At 43.6% G+C, this 17,384-nt stretch overlaps 1 protein-coding gene across 3 annotated transcripts in view; it reads right to left on the minus strand.

Moving 5' to 3' along the window:
* The window catches only part of Ttc26 (tetratricopeptide repeat domain 26), a 46,712-nt gene that overhangs the window by 22,551 nt on the left and 6,777 nt on the right, over positions 1 to 17,384 (minus strand). For 2 of the 3 annotated variants that reach the window (XM_027391479.2, XM_035451011.1), the window contains 6 exons: positions 16,918 to 16,967; positions 12,356 to 12,501; positions 8,670 to 8,841; positions 5,706 to 5,801; positions 2,677 to 2,779; positions 1,156 to 1,211 (listed from right to left, as the gene is read on the minus strand). In XM_027391479.2, the coding sequence (XP_027247280.1) occupies positions 1,156 to 1,211; positions 2,677 to 2,779; positions 5,706 to 5,801; positions 8,670 to 8,841; positions 12,356 to 12,501; positions 16,918 to 16,967 (623 nt within the window). The remainder of the gene's footprint in view (positions 1 to 1,155; positions 1,212 to 2,676; positions 2,780 to 5,705; positions 5,802 to 8,669; positions 8,842 to 12,355; positions 12,502 to 16,917; positions 16,968 to 17,384) is intronic. The other variant, XM_027391480.2, reaches the window with a different exon arrangement.

Below are 17,384 nucleotides of genomic sequence, written 5' to 3' on the forward strand. Positions count from 1 at the left end.
ATTAGCTTTTACTGAAGGGCTCCCTCTAAGTAGTAAAAAGACACTGGAGCCTTCGATTCCCTTGAGAAAAAGACTTGTTCAGGCTCCATCCAGTCGGGAAGTAGTTTTCATTCTTTATTTTTTTAACATTTATTTAGTGTGCGTGTGTGTGCGTGTGTGTGCGTGTGTGTGCGTGTGTGTGTGTGTGTGTGTGTGTGTGTGTGTGTGTGTGTGTGTGTACGTACATGCGTGCACGTGTGCTCATGGGTGTGGATATGTGTACATGCTATAGCATGCATGTGGAGGTCACAATACATTTGTGGGACTTGAGCCGTCTTGCCGGCCTCCTCCAGTCTGTATTCAGTGAAGGGACACTTACTATGTACTTAGTACAGAGACACAGGCCCTGACTGCAGACACGAAAGAGACACAGGTCCTGGCTGCAGATACGACAGAGACACAGGTCCTGACTGCAGACACGACAGAGACACAGGCCCTGACTGCAGACACGACAGAGACACAGGTCCTGACTGCAGACACGACAGAGACACAGGTCCTGACTGCAGACACGACAGAGACACAGGTCCTGACTGCAGACACGACAGAGACACAGGTCCTGACTGCAGACACGACAGAGACACAGGTCCTGACTGCAGACACGACAGAGACACAGGTCCTGACTGCAGACACGACAGAGACACAGGTCCTGACTGCAGATACCACAGAGACACAGGTCCTGGCTGCAGACATGACAGAGACACAGGTCCTGGCTGCAGACACGACAGAGACACAGACACAGGCCCTGACTGCAGGAAGTGAACGACCTACGGAGGGAAGGGAGACAAGGGACACACACTTACATCCCAAAGTGACAAAGAGTACATTTGTAGTTGTTCCTTTCATTACAAGTATGGATTTAAGTTTTTCAAATGGATTTTAATATTTTCAAACTTTAGAACTTTTTAGGAATCAAACAGATATTAAGGGACTTGAGCCACATTTTTTAAAAAAGCCCAGAACATTAATTCTTTCATGAAGTCCCCCAAACCATCAATGTATATGGTCCTCTCAGGTACTACAATGGGTGTTTTCTCTGACACACCTCACAGCTGTGTGTCTGCCTGCAGAGCTGTCTGCACGGCCTTTACCTAATAGGGATTCAGCACTTCCAGTTACCTGAGGGGTCGTAGGCTCCAGATCCTTGATTAAATTATAAGCTTCCTGTACATCATCTGCAATGTAAGAAGTCAGTCATTATTTGAGCTTATGTTGCAACAACGTTCTCTAACGCAGTCACTAGAAATCTGAGTCTGGGGCTAGAGAGATGGCTCAGTCGTTAAGAGCACTGGCTGCTCTTTCCGAGGTCCTGAGTTCAATTCCCAGCAACCACATGGTGGCTCACAAGCACCTTGAATAAGGTCTGGTGTCCTCTGCTCAACTACAGAGTACATGCAGGCAGAAGACTGTATCCACAAAAAAAAAAAAAAAAAAAAAAAAAAAAGGAAAGGAAAAGAAATCTGAGTCAGCAGTATTCAAATATTCATACAAACTAGGGGGCAGCTTAGTACTAGAGTGTTTTTACAGCAGGTGCGAGGCCACACGTGTGTGTACCCACAAACACACACGTATGTCCGCGCGCACACAGAAATATGTTTTACCTGACCTTTAATTCTCTATCAAGTTGATGGTTGTTTAGTTATCTTAAAGAAAACTAGCATTTTTCTTTTCAAAACACACATGTATGCATGTATGCACAGTTCACCCACTTTGAGACCAATTAGGCCAGACTGACTGGCCAGAGAGCCCCAGGGATACTCCTGTCTCCACCTCCCTGTAATGACACATGCATGACCCCACAGCTGGCACTTTCCCATGAGCTCTGGAGCTGGAGCTCATGTCCTCCTGGCCTTCCAGGGAAGCATGTTATGGACTGGCTTGTACCTGGGCCCAAGAAAACAGTCATCTTTAGAAAACTGATACTGAGCCATGAGACACCTAAAAAATGCTCAAGTTAAGACTATAGGCTGGGGCCAGGTGGTGGTGGAATACACGTTTAATCCCAGCGCTCAGGAGGCAGAGGCAGGCGGATCAGGAGTTTGAGGCCAGCCAGATCTACAGAGTGAGTTCCCTGACAGCCAGGGTTATTGGGTTATTGTAGAGAGACCCTATGTCAAAAAAAGAAAAAAAAAAGTAGGCTAGGTGTTATGTAAATGGATTTGTATTTATATAAGAAAACTGGCCAAGTGATGGTGGTGCAAACTTTAATCCTAGCATTCAAGAGTCAGAGTCAGGCAGGCAGATCTCTGTGAGTTTGAGGCCAACAAGTCTACAAAGTGAACTGTTACACAGAGAAACCCTGTCTCAAAACAAAACAAAACAAAAACCCACAATCAAGAAAAAGAATATCAGGGAAAGAAAAAAAAATTGAAGACCCAAAAGAAAATTGATAGAGGACAGAACAGCAAAAAGAAAAGCAGAACGAGGAAGAAGAGGTATGTAGTGAATGACAGAAGAGAGAGGAGAGAGAGAGAGAAAGGTACAACTACTAAGTGTCATTACAAAGGTTTTGTCTCGTGACCACGTTGCAAATATATATTTGGAAGTGTTATACATTTATACACTTCATACTTTATACATTCAATCAGATTGCCCTAAATATCTTTCTTCACACGTCACAACAGGACAAGTTCCCCTTACCTTGGCGAAGGTAGTAAATCACCAGGTTTAGCCTCGCTTCAGGAATGACGTCAACCAGGGGAGGCAGAACCTGCAAAGCCCCCTCGCCTCCCCGGAAAACAACCTGCACACAAAGACAGTGTCACTGCGGCATCACAGGCGCACATGGTCACAACTGGACATGTTAAGGGGCCTGAGGTGAGGGCAGGTGCACACCCGTGACGCCACTATTCAGGAGACAGACAGGACGAGTGTGAGTTCAAGACCAGATTCAACTTTGCAGGGACACCGTGTCACCTCAGCATCATGAAAATACAAAGCCCATGATGGCATTTATATAACTTTTCAGAGCCTGTTTCCCTCATTTCCCAACAATAATAACATCAATTAAATGAGTTTAAATGGGCTGTGTGGCACACAGTAGGTAACTGAATCTACAAATATTCATTAGCACCTATATGCCTGCTACCATAATAAGCACTGGGGTTACAGCAGGACCAAGTCACTCCCCTGCAGCCACATAAATTATTGAAGTATGGAGAGGCCCTCAGAAAGCAAACAAGGGCTGGTGTTACGACTCAATAGGTAAAGGGAGCCATATGCTAAAAGGAGAGAAGTAACTCCCACAAGTTGTCCTCTGGCCACCAGTTGCATGCCACGCTACACATGCTTGCACGTGCATACATGCACACACAGTAAATAAGTTAATAAATGTGATTAAAAATTTGAAAGATAGAGCCGGGCGTTGGTGGCGCATGCCTTTAATCCCAGCACTCGGGAGGCAAAGGCAGGTGGATCTCTGTAAGTTCGAGGCCAGCCTGGTCTCCAGAGTGAGTGCCAGGGCAGCCTCCAAAGCTACACAGAGAAACCCTGTCTCGAAAAAAAAAAACCAAAAAAAAAAAAAAAAAATTGAAAGATAAGCAAACAAGTATGTTGTCAGATATAAAAAAAAACCAGGGCCAGTGAGATGGCTGAGCAGGTAAAGGTCAGTGCGGTCAAGATGGGCAAATGAGGGCAGTCTCCAGGACACACATTATTAACTTTAGCAAGCTGTCCTCTGACCACCCCAAGTCCACATGTGCACCATGAGAACATGCGCCCACACATATGCACAGAAATAAATGCAATCAAAACTTTTAAACAATTTGTTCACACTAATTAACTTCCAGAGACTAGCAAGTGTTCAGAATACAGTATACTGTCCACAAATACACTGAAACCAACGGCATTGGGTATGAACTACATAATTTTTCCCTCTGAATATTCATTTTGATGCTTTTTTTCTGGCTCCTTTTTATGTCCCTTCCTTTAACAAGGGGACTTCATCTGCTTCTTTGATCCTATGACTTCTAACTCCATCTGATTCTGCTTCTCCGTTAATCACTGTATCTTCAGTCTTCCCAAAGCAGCAGCCCAACTTCTCAACCAGAAGCACACACAAGGGTTTTTGTTCTTGTGTAAAATCTCTACTTGGTTCTTTTGTTCCTTCTGGAGAATGCCCTACTTTTTTTTCTTCTTTCAATGCTAAACTTGAAAAGCTGTGGCTGACTGCTAACTTCCTCTTACTCTGTCACTCCTTAGCCTTCCCCAAATGTGTCTTTTGCTCCCAGAACCCTAGTGAACTTACTCTCAAAAGTCACAAAGGCACCGCTTTAACTAAAGGACTTTTCGGGGTTGTTCCATGCTCATCTGTGATCTGACACTGAAGGCTTCAAGATGGCAGTAAAACCACAGCACGGCTGGCAGTATCCCATCAGATGACGGGTGTTACACAGAAAAGTTAAAAAGCAAGACGGGTCACAGGCAAAGGCTGGGGTTACAACAGGGTGAACACTAGTGCTTTTGCTGATGCCATGAGTGTTAAATCTACACGTGACCTCAGGCCTACTTTTTTCAGTGTAGTGACATAGCCTTTAATATCAGCAGTGGAGAGGCAAAGACAGATGGATCTCTGTGATTTCCAGACTAGCCTGGTCTATATATAGAGTTCCAGGCCAGTTAGGGCTGTGTAGTAAGATCTTGTCTTGCCTGGCAGGGGTGGCGCACGCCTTTAATCCCAGCATTTGTGAGGCAGAGGCAGGCGGATCTCTGTGAGTTGGAGACCAGCCTGGTCTACAAAGCAAGTGCCAGCACAGGCTCCAAAGCTACACAGAGAAACCCTGTCTCAAAAAACCAAAGGTCTTGTCTCAAGAAGAGGAGGAGGAAAAGGAAACAAACAAAGCAGAAAGAAGCTGCAGTTTTGTTGCCTTTGCTTTTAGATGAGGAAGCAGACCAACATACAACATCACTTGCTTAGTGCTCCAGGTGTCTGCCTTGAAGCACAGTATGCTTCTCATTTTGTTTCCTGGTTGATAGAACACAAACTTCATCTGAGCTTAGGTTTCTTTTAAGCAATGGCCATCATAATCTAGCCCGAATCCCATAACTCATCCAGCTTTACTTTGCACTCCCTCCCATGTGAATTTACTACACTGGTACAATCATCCTCTGGTCATCTTAACACGCGTCACACTCTTAAGAGTCATGTCTTGAATGAGAATGAACCCTCGAAAACTCAGCTCATCTTCAAAGATGAAACAGTCGTCCCCACTTATTCCAACCCATGAGGATATGTTCCTCTGTCTTTTTCCCAGGGACAAGGAACACTTGGGTCTGCCCTGCCTTGCCCTTCTTTTCAAATGTGACCCATATTCTGCCCTCCCAATAAGAGGTTCCCTAAGGAAGGAGACTGATATAAGAAACCCATTTTAGCCAGGTGTTGGTGGCGCACACCTTTAATCCCAGCACTTGGGAGGCAGAGGCAGGAGGATCTCTGTGAGTTCGAGGCCAGACTGGTCTACAGAGCAAGTGCCAAGATAGGCTCCAAAGCTACACAGAGAAACCCTGTCTCAAAAAACAAAACAAACAAACAAAAATGTATCCCTTTCACAGTAATGAGGCATTCCTTGGAGTAGTTCAATATTTGCTGGGGAATCTCCTTTTATTCATCTTTAATTGCTGTGATATACCAAAATACGACCCAAGACAATCAAGATGGGAAACTTACTCACCAGATTGTGCCTGATGAGTTCTTTAGCAAATTCAAACGGTGAAGAGGCGTTGTCCATCAAGCTTTTGAGTTCTGCCTGAAATATAAAAAAGAAAGGCTTCCCAAAGTAATAAGCATATAGTTCCTATTTTTTTTAAATGAGTGTCTTTTTTTTTAAAGGTTTTATTTATTATGTATACAACATTCTGCTTCCATGTATATCTGCACACCAGAAGAGGGCACCAGATCTCATAACAGATGGTTGTGAGCCACCATGTGGCTGCTGGGAATTGAACTCAGGACCTATGTATGGAAGAGCAGTCAGTGCTGTTAACCTCTGAGCCATCTCTCCAGCCCCCTATAGTTTTTATTTTTAAGATTTGTTTTGTTGTTATATTTATTTATTTTGACTTTTTTAGTTCTCTCTATGTAGCCCTCTGCAGCCCCAGCCCAGCACTGCTAAAGTGAGGTGGGAGGCAGAAGCAGTGTAACGAATTGGAAGCTTGCAGCACAGCAGTGAAAGAATAAAAAATGAGATGGAGGGAGAGAACTGACTTCCCAGAAGTTACCCTCTAACCACGACATACAAGCCACACACCATGCAAGTTCATGTACACATGCACACATACAATACATCAATAAAATCTGTGACCAAGCCTGAATATTACATTCAATCCCCAAATCCATACAATAGAAAGACTAGATTCCTGCCTGCAACTTGTACACTGATATTACTTGTACAATGTACACACACATGTACACACACACACACACACACACACACACACACACACACACACACACGCTGCTCTTCTAGAGGTCCTGAGCTCAATTCCCATGGTGGCTCACAACCATCTGTAGTGAGATCTGGTGCCCTATTCTGGCATGTAGACATACATACGGACAGAACACTGAATACATAATAAATAAATCATTAAAAAATAATAATAAAATATGTTTAATAAGCCTGGCACGGTAGTGCATATCTTTAATCCTAGCTTTTAGGAGGCAAAGGCAAGCAAGTCTCTGTGAGTTCAAGGTCAGCCTGGTCTACAGATGGAGTTCCAGGACAGCCAGGGCTATATAGAGAAACCTTGTCTTGGAAAAAAAGAAAAGGAAGAAAAAAGAAAAGAAAATAATGCCCTTACTACTCTGGAGGACAAGTTAGTAATGGCAACACTTCCACCATGCCATCTCTTTCATGTTTACTTCAGACACAGCCCTGAAAGTCACAGCACACCACAATACACAACAATGACATGGGGTCATTGCTTCCCTCATGATTATTTTGAAATCACAACAGACATTCTGTTCTCTAAAACTTTGTAATACATTTTAAAATATCTGTCCATGATCTTCTGAGGCAAGGGAAATTCGTTTTCTTCTCAGACAAGTCTCCATTTCACAAGTTTTGGTCACTTATACCACACAAATTATCCATACCCAACCCTGCCTGTTGTTAGGTAATGTGGCAAGCCTCCCTTGCTAGCTTGCTCTGAGGTGCTCCTGCGGCTGCAACCTCAGCACCACACCCACCTAGCATATGATTCTGGGCTTGCCACACCGCCTCTGCCTGTGGAAGCCTCTTAGTACCTGGTTTAAGAGGAACCTAATGTGGCAGGGCCAGAAAAGCCAGCTGCCCGGGACAGCATCTGAGGAGTCGCTCACTGTGTGCGCATGGGGAAAGTGCCAACACTGTGCCCAGGCAGCTCGCTTGCCCCTTCAAGCCCTAGCCTGTCTCATAGACTCTGCAATGCTTTAGGGACCCAGGGACCTCAGACCACACTTTATGTTCTTACTGAAAACAACTATAAAGGGGAGAACTATTAAAACATTATACACCAAGCTGAGCAGTGGTGGCGCATGCTTTTAATCCCAACACCCGAGGCAGTGGCAGGTGGATTTTTGTGAGTTTGAGGCTAGTCTGGTCTGCAGAATAAATTCCAGGACAGCCAGGTCTACACAAAAATACCTGGTCAAAAAAAGAAAAAAAAAAAGTGAAGGGAAAACAGGTCCTAAAGGGAAAAAGTCACAGAAGCCATTTTTGATGTGGAGGGTTTATGAGTTTCACAGACGTTACCACCTGTACAAGCTACACTTAGGAGACCGAGGCGGGTGGATCAGGTGCTTGAGGCTCCCAAATCTAGACAGTAAGACCCTGTGATGACTTGGCCCTGACACCAAATAGGACAAATGGGAGGAACACATGTCTAAGAAGGCAGTACTGCAAAAAAAAAAAAGAGAGAGCGAGAGCGAGCGAGAGAGAGAGAGAGAGAGAGAGAGAGAGAGAGAGAGAGAGAGAGAGAAAGCCTGATCTGAACAATATCTGAAGAATAAGACTCCACGGCTTACCAACCGTATCAATTTGAGTACATGGTAGCACTAGATCCAATGGACACTGAGAAAGGTGGGGGAGAGAGAAGAGAGATATCTGCAAGTTATAACTGGGGGAAATAGTGGATGAGGACATGCAGATGGAGAAGAAAGTAACAGGCATCCCAGGTTTCTAATACTGGCTTACTGGACATACGGGGTTGACAGGCAACCACAGAGCCATGAATAGACTTTAAAGGAGGAAACTGGAGCATTGGTTTTAAACATTTATATTATATTTGTATTACTATATAGCTTAGGTAAAATTATCTAAAATATACTAGATACAACACAGATCATTCAGAAATGAAATTCCTTCTAGAACATCAGATTTAAAAAAGAAGGTATTTTGTGGCACACCTTTAATGCCAACACTTCAGAGGCAGAGGCAGGACTGTGTGAGGTCAGCATGGCCTACATGGGGAGACCTTGTTTCAAAAAAAAAAAAATAGGCTTATACAATTACTTGGTTATAGAATCAGAATCACACTGGCACTAACCAAAGAGCATTACTACCGAACTATAGATCCTAGAGTTTATGGCTAACTTGGGAACTGTTATAAAGTAACTCCCATTAGAACGGAATGAATTAGAAACATGTGTACATGCCTACCTCAGCTGCTTTGCCGTTGTAAAGGCGAAAGTGATTGCAAGCCTTAAGATTGAGTGCGATGGTACTATCAGGGATTTGCTGAAGGTAGACAGCCAGGACTTCCTGGGACACATCATAGTAATCCAGTTTGTAGTAGCAGAGGGCCACATAGACATTGAGGGCCAGGTACTCCCTGTTAGCACAAAGACTCAGGCTGAGGTGTAGCTCACAGACGCTGACTCCTGATACAACAGTCACATGGTTTCTAAACATCTTTATTACTAACAAATTCATTTGGCTCTTTCCCAGTTTTAATCTGGAGTATTAAATAGTCATCACTTCATCAATTCAAGTTCATGTATCACCTGAGTAAGTCTCCTACCTGCAGAAGTAATGTGGTAACAATAAGACAGAGAATGGAAGAGGCAGAAGGATGCCACACGCTTACAAAACAAAGAAACCGCATGTCCAACAACACACCTGATTTGGAAAGATACTGGACACAATGCTCACAAGGGAATAGATGTGTATTATATGAATGCTTTAGGAAACCTACTTCACAAAGTTTTCATTTTTAAAAGAGTTGTTGTATTTAAAAGAGTATGTTGTATTTAACATACAAATATGTATGTTAAAAAGTTTGTTATTAACATTCATATACTAAGTATGTATAGTCAGTTTGAATCCGATCAGTGTTTGGTAGACAGAAAACCCATCACACCGATTCTAATGACTTTAAGGAAAAGCAGAATCCAATTGTCATATCAAGTGTCTAACTAACTGCAAAGCTCAAATGAATAATAAGGCAAAGAACAGGGCAGGAGTCTGCCCTGGGAGAAGAAAGCCAGATGTAATTAGCGCATTGTTTTTCTCTTTTTGAGTTATAATACTTGATTAGCTTTGATATACCTCCCCACTCCGCGCCCCCCCCCCCCCGCCTCTGCCTCCCGAGTGCTGGGACTAAAGGTGTGCACCACCACCACCCAGCTATACTTCTCTTTTATAAAAGTTTTCATTAGAATGTATTTAGCTATACATATTAACTGGTTTATAACATTTTCAAATACACGTGTAATGTATTTTGAGGTATTCATCTCCCCCCCATTACACTCCCTTGTGCCCTTCCCATCCCACTCATCCCTCTCCCTCTTTTCTACCAGTCTCCCTTCTCCATGTCCTTCTCTGTGTGTGAACCAGTGAGTTTAATTAGGGTTACTTACAGAGGCAAGGGGGAGGGGTTGTTTACAGGAGCATGGGCAACTTTCCATCAGATACATAGCCCATTCTTTTTTTGTTGTTTTTTTGAGACAGGGTTTCTCTGTGGCTTTGGAGTCTATCCTGGAACTAGCTCTTGTAGACCAGGCTGGTCTCAAACTCACAGAGATCTGCCTGCCTCTGTCTCCTGAGTGCTGGGATCAAAGGCGTGCGCCACCAACGCCCGGCTGACCGGCCCATTCTTGTGCAGGGAATCACGGGTGCTAGGTATTTAAGAGTGCCCAGAAAGCATCCTTCTTCAAGCCAGCACCCTGTCCTCTTATATTCTTCCCACTCTCTCTTCCTCAAAGTTCCCTGAGACTTTGAAGGAGTGATGCACATGTTTCACTTAGAGAAAAACCTCTTTGACGTGCTATGAATATCTACGGTCATGCCACTACTGCAGTCAGTCTTTTGGCCAATGCTGACGGTGACACTGGTCTATGGGTATCAACATAAACATTCAGAGGGCAGTCTGAGAGTACATCATTTCCCTTTACAACAACAACATCAGCAGTAGCTTCTCCACTAGAGTCAATGATGGGCTTTACAGTACCAGAAGTGAACACCCCCTGAGAAACAGGCCTCAAACCCCTCCAGAAGGGAGTTGATTGCCCCATGACATTTACCCCGCTGCTGCACCAGTGGGCACTCTTGCTTAGCATGTTGGTAGTGTAGCACATTTGGTCCACAGCTGAGTCAGAGTGATGACAATTTTCTTCTAGCAGTTGGCATAGAATCTTCCAGCATTGTAAAAGCTAGCAGGTGTGGTGGTTTGAGTGGGAATAGGCCACACAGGCTCATATATCTGAATTCCTGGCCCCACAGTTGTCAGAACTGTTTGGGTAGGATCAGGACATGTGTCCTTGTTAGAGGAGGTATATCACGGAGAGAAGGCTTTGAGGTTTCAAAAATCCCATGCTCACTGGGCAGTGATGGCGCTTGTCTTTAATCCCACCACTTGGAGGCAGAGCAGGCAGGTCTACAGTGTGTGTTCCAGAATGGCCAGGACTGTTACACAAGAAAACTTGTCTTGAAAAAAAAAAAATAAATAAAATAAAATAAAATAAAACAAACAAAGCCCATGCTCATTTCCAATTAGCTCTTTCTCTGCCTCATGACTATTGTGGTAACATGTAAGCTCTCTGCTGTTTCTCCAATACCACACCTGCCTGCCACATGCTCCTTACCATGGTGGTCGTGGAATCTGTAATTAGCCCTCAAATTAAATATTTTCCTTTATGAGTTGCCTTGGTCATGGTGTCTCTCCACAGCAAATGAACAGTAACTAAGACACCAGAGGAGATAGCTTCCAGTTCAGGCCCAGCTAGATTTCTCTGTATTCGACAATAAAAACATGTGGGCTCTTCAATGCTGGGACTTACCATCTAGTTCTAGTAAGTAACCAATAGCAATGGAAGCACCCTGTACTGCTTAGGGGCCTTCGTGGCCTTCCTGGTCAGTAATTCATAGGGATCTAGCCCACACTTGGAACTGGTATTTTCATTTAATAACATGTATGTCTGTATACCATGTGTGTGCCTGGTACCCATAGAGACCTTAACAGGGCATCCTTGGCCTCCAAAGTGGTAGGGTTACAGTAGTATGCTGCCATGTCCAGCCTTAAATAATACATTCTTTGTTGTTATTTTATAAATTATTATTACTTTTTAAGGATAGCATACAAAGTAACAGATTTCATTGTGGCATTCTCATATATATGAATCATTATATTTTGTTACAATTTTTCCTCATCCTCCAAGGCCATAAATTTTCAGAAAGGGTAATATCATCTCCAATGGGTAAAAAACTGATTCTTATGAGAAGGTGAAAAAATACTCAATCTATATAAAATCACAGTCATTTTATATAAACTCACACACAGAGTTATCAGTAAACATGTCAGTATATAAATTTTCTGGAAAATTGGGAGGAAAAAATGTCAAAAAAAGCTCCTTACACAGAAGACATGGTAATGAGAAAAGGTAGAGCCAAGCGTGTGGGCACACACCTTTAACCCAGTCTCAGAAGGATTCTGTAAAGTCAAGACTACAAAGTGAGACCCTGTCTCAAAAAACCAAGGGGTTGGAGAGAAGGCTCAATGGTTAAGAGCACTGGCTCCTCTTCCAGAGTACCCAAGTTCAAGTCTCAGCACCACATGGGAGCTCATAACCAAGGTAATGCCCTCTTTTGGCCTCCACAGATACCAGACACACATTTGGTACGCATACTTCCAGGCAAAATAGCCATACACACAAAATAATAAAATTAAAAACAAAAGCAACAAAAGAAAAGCGGTAGAGAAAGCCTGATGCCAACAATATCCAAGGAGTTCGTAACCTCATCAGATCATCAACGGAACAGGTCTAGAGGACACTCGGTTCTTAGCCAATCAGACACAAAGGAAACAGCAAAACGGCCGCGATTGCGAGCAGGCGGGAAAGAGCACAGACCTGTTGTCCAGCAGAATCCGCTTGTAGATGTCGATGGCCTCCTGGTAATGTGACCGCATGTAGTGGATTGAGGCCAGGCTGAGCTGGTCTTCTTTGATATCCTGAAGATTCTGGTGAAAGTTCATCAATTTCTTCTCATCGTTAAACTACAATTGTGAGAAAAGAACCACATTGGCGTGAGAGAGACTCTCGTGTGATGGAGGTCGGAAGTCCTCAGTGGCCACTGTGTCCCTACTTCCTCCACTTCCTAGCTCTTCAGCTGTCTGTCCTGCTGCAGAGAGGACGCAAACCATCTCTGTAGACAGAGCCTTGGCAACCGAAAGGCCAAAGTTACAGTCACAGTTAATGACTTCAGATCTCCACCCTACTCGTCTCTTCTCCGTACGAGTGTCTACCTTTCTCCTTCTTTCTTTTCTTTACATTTCTGTGCCCTCATCCCTTAACAATTCTTTCCCATTCTTTTGTATTTCCTTTTCTTTGGTGAATAGTATGTAATCAAAATGTATTTGTTATCACTTAACTTTATGAACATGATTTTAAATTTTCTGTTCTAGGTGTTTTTATCTTCTCTTTAGTTACCACACGTGGAGTTGTTGTTTTAGGCTATGAGAATTCAACTTTTATGCTTATTTTATTAGAAGGTAGTTATAGCAGGGTGGTGGTGGCATGCACCTTTAATCCCAGCACTCGGGAGGCAGGGGGAGGCAGATCTATGTGAGTTCGAGACCAGCCTGGCCTACTGAGTGAGTTCCAGGACAGCCTCCAAAACTACACAGAGAGACCCTGTCTGAAGAAAACAGAAAAAAAGTAGTTATAAATAACAACTGATTTGTTTATACATGGGATTGAATTGACACATTTTGTGTGTAACTCGTGATATACAAACTATTCATTCCTTCCTGGTGTTTCAAATCTTTTTTGATTTTTACAAGATTCGTTTATGTTAATTTTATATGTACTGGTGTTTCCCAGAGACTAGAGGTGACTGTAACTCTGAGCTGCCACATGGGTGCTGGGAACTAAATGCAGGTCCTCTGTAACAAGTGCTCCTAACAGCTAGGCCTTCTCTCCTGCCTCCTGAATCTTCTTTTAAAGCATCTGTTTCAAATACCAGGGACAAAAAGAGAACTGCTTTCAGTGGGTGTGGTGGTCTGAAACAGAGTGCCCCCGACAGGGTCATGTTTGAATGCTTAGTCCCCACTTACTGAAATTGTTTGGGAAGGATTCGGAGGTGTGGCCTTGTTGGTTGGAGTAGGTGTGGCTTTGGAAGGGGTGAGACACTAGAGGTGAGCTTTGAGATTTCACATGCTCAAGCCAGGACTTTCTCTGTCTGCCTGCTGCCACTGATCAGGATGTAAAGCTCTCAGCTACTGTCCCAGTGCCATGCCGGCCTGCCTTCGCCATGAGGATCACAAACTTACTCGGAAACTGCAGGAAACCCCCAACAAAATGCTGTCTTTTCTAAGATTGCCTTGGTCGTGGTGTGTTTTCACAGTAATAGACTGGTGACCAAGACAGTGGGTGCCTCTTGTCCAAGGAGATAGACAACTGGTGAGGGACTGTGTCCCACCCTCTAAAGAAAGACTGGGTCTTCAGCTCAGGGGATGGCTACCCTGAGCTGCCACCTAAGACCCAGATCAAAGCATCACCCTAACAGTTCAGATAAGCGTCCAGATGTCCAGGAGCAACTCAGAATGTGACACATGAACATACTAACTTCCTTTCCAATATGAGGGCTTTGTTTTCTGCCTTCATCAATAACCCAGAACTGCTTTCTAGACAAAGCTGAGTACTAACAAGTGTTAATGAGAATACCCAAAACCAGAGGAATATTGGAATTTGTTAGCCCTATCATGGGATTTATCCTACATACAAGAATATAAAATACAATACCTAGAACCTCCCCTAAAGGTCCCAAGCTAGACCAATTAATTAAGATAGGTGGGACACTTAAAAACATTAACAACTTGTTTTAGTCACAGTTCCATTGCTGGTAAAAGACACCAGGACCAAGTCAGCTCTTATAGAAGAAAGCATTTAATGGGGGGCTAGCTTACAGTTTTAGAGGTTTAATCCATTATCATCATGATAAGAAGCCTGGCAGTGTACAGACAGACGCTGTAATGGACAATTAGCTAAAAGCTACATCCTAATACATGGGCCTAATATTGCTCCTGGCATGAGCTTTTGAATCCTCACAGCCCACTCCCAGTGACACACTTCCTTCCACAAGGCCCCGTGAATCCCAGCACCTAATCCTTCTCACATAGCGCTACTCCCTGGTGACTAGGCCTCAAATATATGAGCCTACCCTAATGCTTTGAAATTATAGACGGGCTGTTCTAATACCTACATCCTAGACTGAAGCTTAATCTCATTAACAAAGAAGTGGATCACTCCACAAGTATATACACTAACTAAAAATGAATAATAAATTTAAGAAAAACAAAACATTCTTTTGTGTCCTTACTTTATATTTGGTTCGCTCCCCTGTTTGGATAATAAGCACTAATGATTATAACTTCACATCACTTTCCTCTTAATTTCTTCCAGCACTGGATTTTTTTCTAAATTGTTTTTTTGTTGTTGTTTTGCCATAGCATCAACATATAACTATCAGTGTGATCTTTTTGCCTCCCAAGTGCTGGGGTTAAAGACGTGCGCCACCATCACCAAGCTCAAATCTTATTTTTGTAATCACAAGAAAACACAGTAAAATATTTCTTGAAATCAAATCAAAGACTTTCATTTCTAATAATAGTGGACCTGCTGGGAGCCTAGAACAAGTAGAAGTTTGAAACTACTAGAAATCTGTTGGAGGCATCAAAGGCACCAACTCAGCAAAGATCTGCGATGCCAGGATCCCAAAGAGATATAGAAAGAATCTCTTTGTATACTTTACCTTTTGAGGGTGCTAGTCAGTTTTTAGTTGGCAATTGAGCCTGTATAGCTTGCTGGAGCTTCATGGGCTTGATGGGAAAACACTCGAGGCTGTCAGGGCGGAGCCTTGGAGGGACAGCCAGGGAGGCAAAGCAAAAACCCACCAGCTCTCAGAACAGCTTGGGGACCAGCCTTAAGTGGCTGATATCGCTGTCAGAAGCCAGTCCCTTTGCTCCTGTCTCATGTGATGCCAGACACACAAGTAAATCCTCTGTGGAAGATGACAAAATGTCTAGAACCTCAAATTACCTTAATAATATTTTCACCTCCAGTAGCCAGAATTCAATGTAATATACTCAAGTACCGGAGAGATAAGAGCATTAGACCAAAACTCAGCTGTCAGGAGAAACACCGAAGAGAATGCTTAGACCTGGGCTTGCTTTATTTATTTATTCTATATTTATTTGTTTATTTATTTATTTATTTATTTATTTTTGGTTTTTCCAGACAGGATTTCTCTGTGTAGCTTTGGAGCCTATCCTGGCACTCGCTCTGGAGACCAGGCTGGCCTGGAATTCACAGAGATCCGCCTGCCTCTGCCTCCCGAGTTCTGGGATTAAAGGCGTGTGCCACCAATGCCCGGCTCCTGGGCTTTATTTTTAAAAATCAATGCAAGAAGAGTACAAGAAAGGAGAGAAGGTAGAATTTTGGTCATTTGGAACACATGGAAACAAGCAGTAAGACAGCAGGCAGCTCTGGACCTGGGTGTGGTGCATGTCTTTAACTCCCGCAGTTGGGAGACTAAGGCAGCAAGCCCACATGTTTGAGGTCATCTTGGGCTATACGGCAAGTTTCAGACCAGCCTGTACAACATAGCAAAATTCTGTCTCGAAAAGTCAAGGGTGCTGGATATGCTCAGTGGCAGAGCACTTGACTAACATGAACAAGACCCTGGGTTTAATTCTTTTTTGTGGTTTCTGTTGGTTTTTTGAGACAGGGTTTCTCTGTGTAGCCCTAGATGTCCAGGAACTTACTTTGTAGACCAGGCTGGCCTCAAACTCAGAGAGATGGGCCTGCCTCTACCTCCCGAGTGCTGGGATTAAAGGAGTGTGCCACCACTGCCCAGCCCTGGGTTTAATTCTTAACACTGTAAAGTAATTGAAATAATTCAGGCAGACTTGGCCCCGCCCCTTGGGAAGTTGGCACAGTGCCTCTGTGCGTGACAAGTTCTATATGCAGGTGCAGAGGTCTCTGTAAGGTAAAATTCCACCTCCTCTCTCTCCCTCCTCTTTTCTCTGAGGAGGCAGCTCTCTGTCTCTGTCTCTCTCTTTTTTCCTTTTCTCTATCCTTACTCCCTTACCTTTCACTAATAAACTTTCCACACAAGTTTTGTCTGTAGGTCTACGTCTTTCCACCTGCTGTTTGTCCTCACCCTGCTGCATGACCTGCTAAAGGTCCCATCTCACCTTGTATTCCTAACAGTGATAATAATTATATTGTAAAATTTTTAAATACACTAGATATACTTTTATATGCTACTTGTTTGTGACTTGATTAACTTTCTGTAAAACAATTTAGTAACATTAACAGAAATGTCTAGTTAAATACTTTCCATCATTGTTGGCAAAAGGAAGAAAAGGAAAATGTTTTCAAAGCAAGCAATGTGGATGAAACACGAATACCTTGTGAGCCAGATGGAACAACAGGCGGTTTTGGAGCCGGCTTTTTGGAGCTGAAAGAAAAAGAACCATGTTGCTTGGTAAAGAATTCAATAGTTGCTCTGGAAAGCTGGCTCAGAGGTTAAGAGCACTTGCTGCTCTTGCAGAGCACCCAGGTTCAGTTCCAAGTACTCACACGCTCACCACTGTTCATGACTCCTGATCCAAAACATCTGGTGCCCTCTATGGAAGTTAGTACCTTGCCAGAGTAAGATGAGGCTCAGGTGGGTTGCCCCAAACCCTTATCTAGCTCTGTATGTGAGTGTGTGCGTGTGCGTGTGCGTGTGCGTGTGTGTGTGTGTGTGTGTGTGTGTGCTTGCGCGCGCGCGCTAAAATAAAGTCTGGTCCCCACCTGCAGGAGCAGCAGCAACAGGAGGCACAAGAGGGTTGTTTAGACTCTGCTCTCCACACTTCTACCCGATACTGCTGTG

This window comes from Cricetulus griseus, assembly GCF_003668045.3.
Source record: "Cricetulus griseus strain 17A/GY chromosome 1 unlocalized genomic scaffold, alternate assembly CriGri-PICRH-1.0 chr1_0, whole genome shotgun sequence".
Lineage (NCBI taxonomy): Eukaryota > Metazoa > Chordata > Mammalia > Rodentia > Cricetidae > Cricetulus > Cricetulus griseus.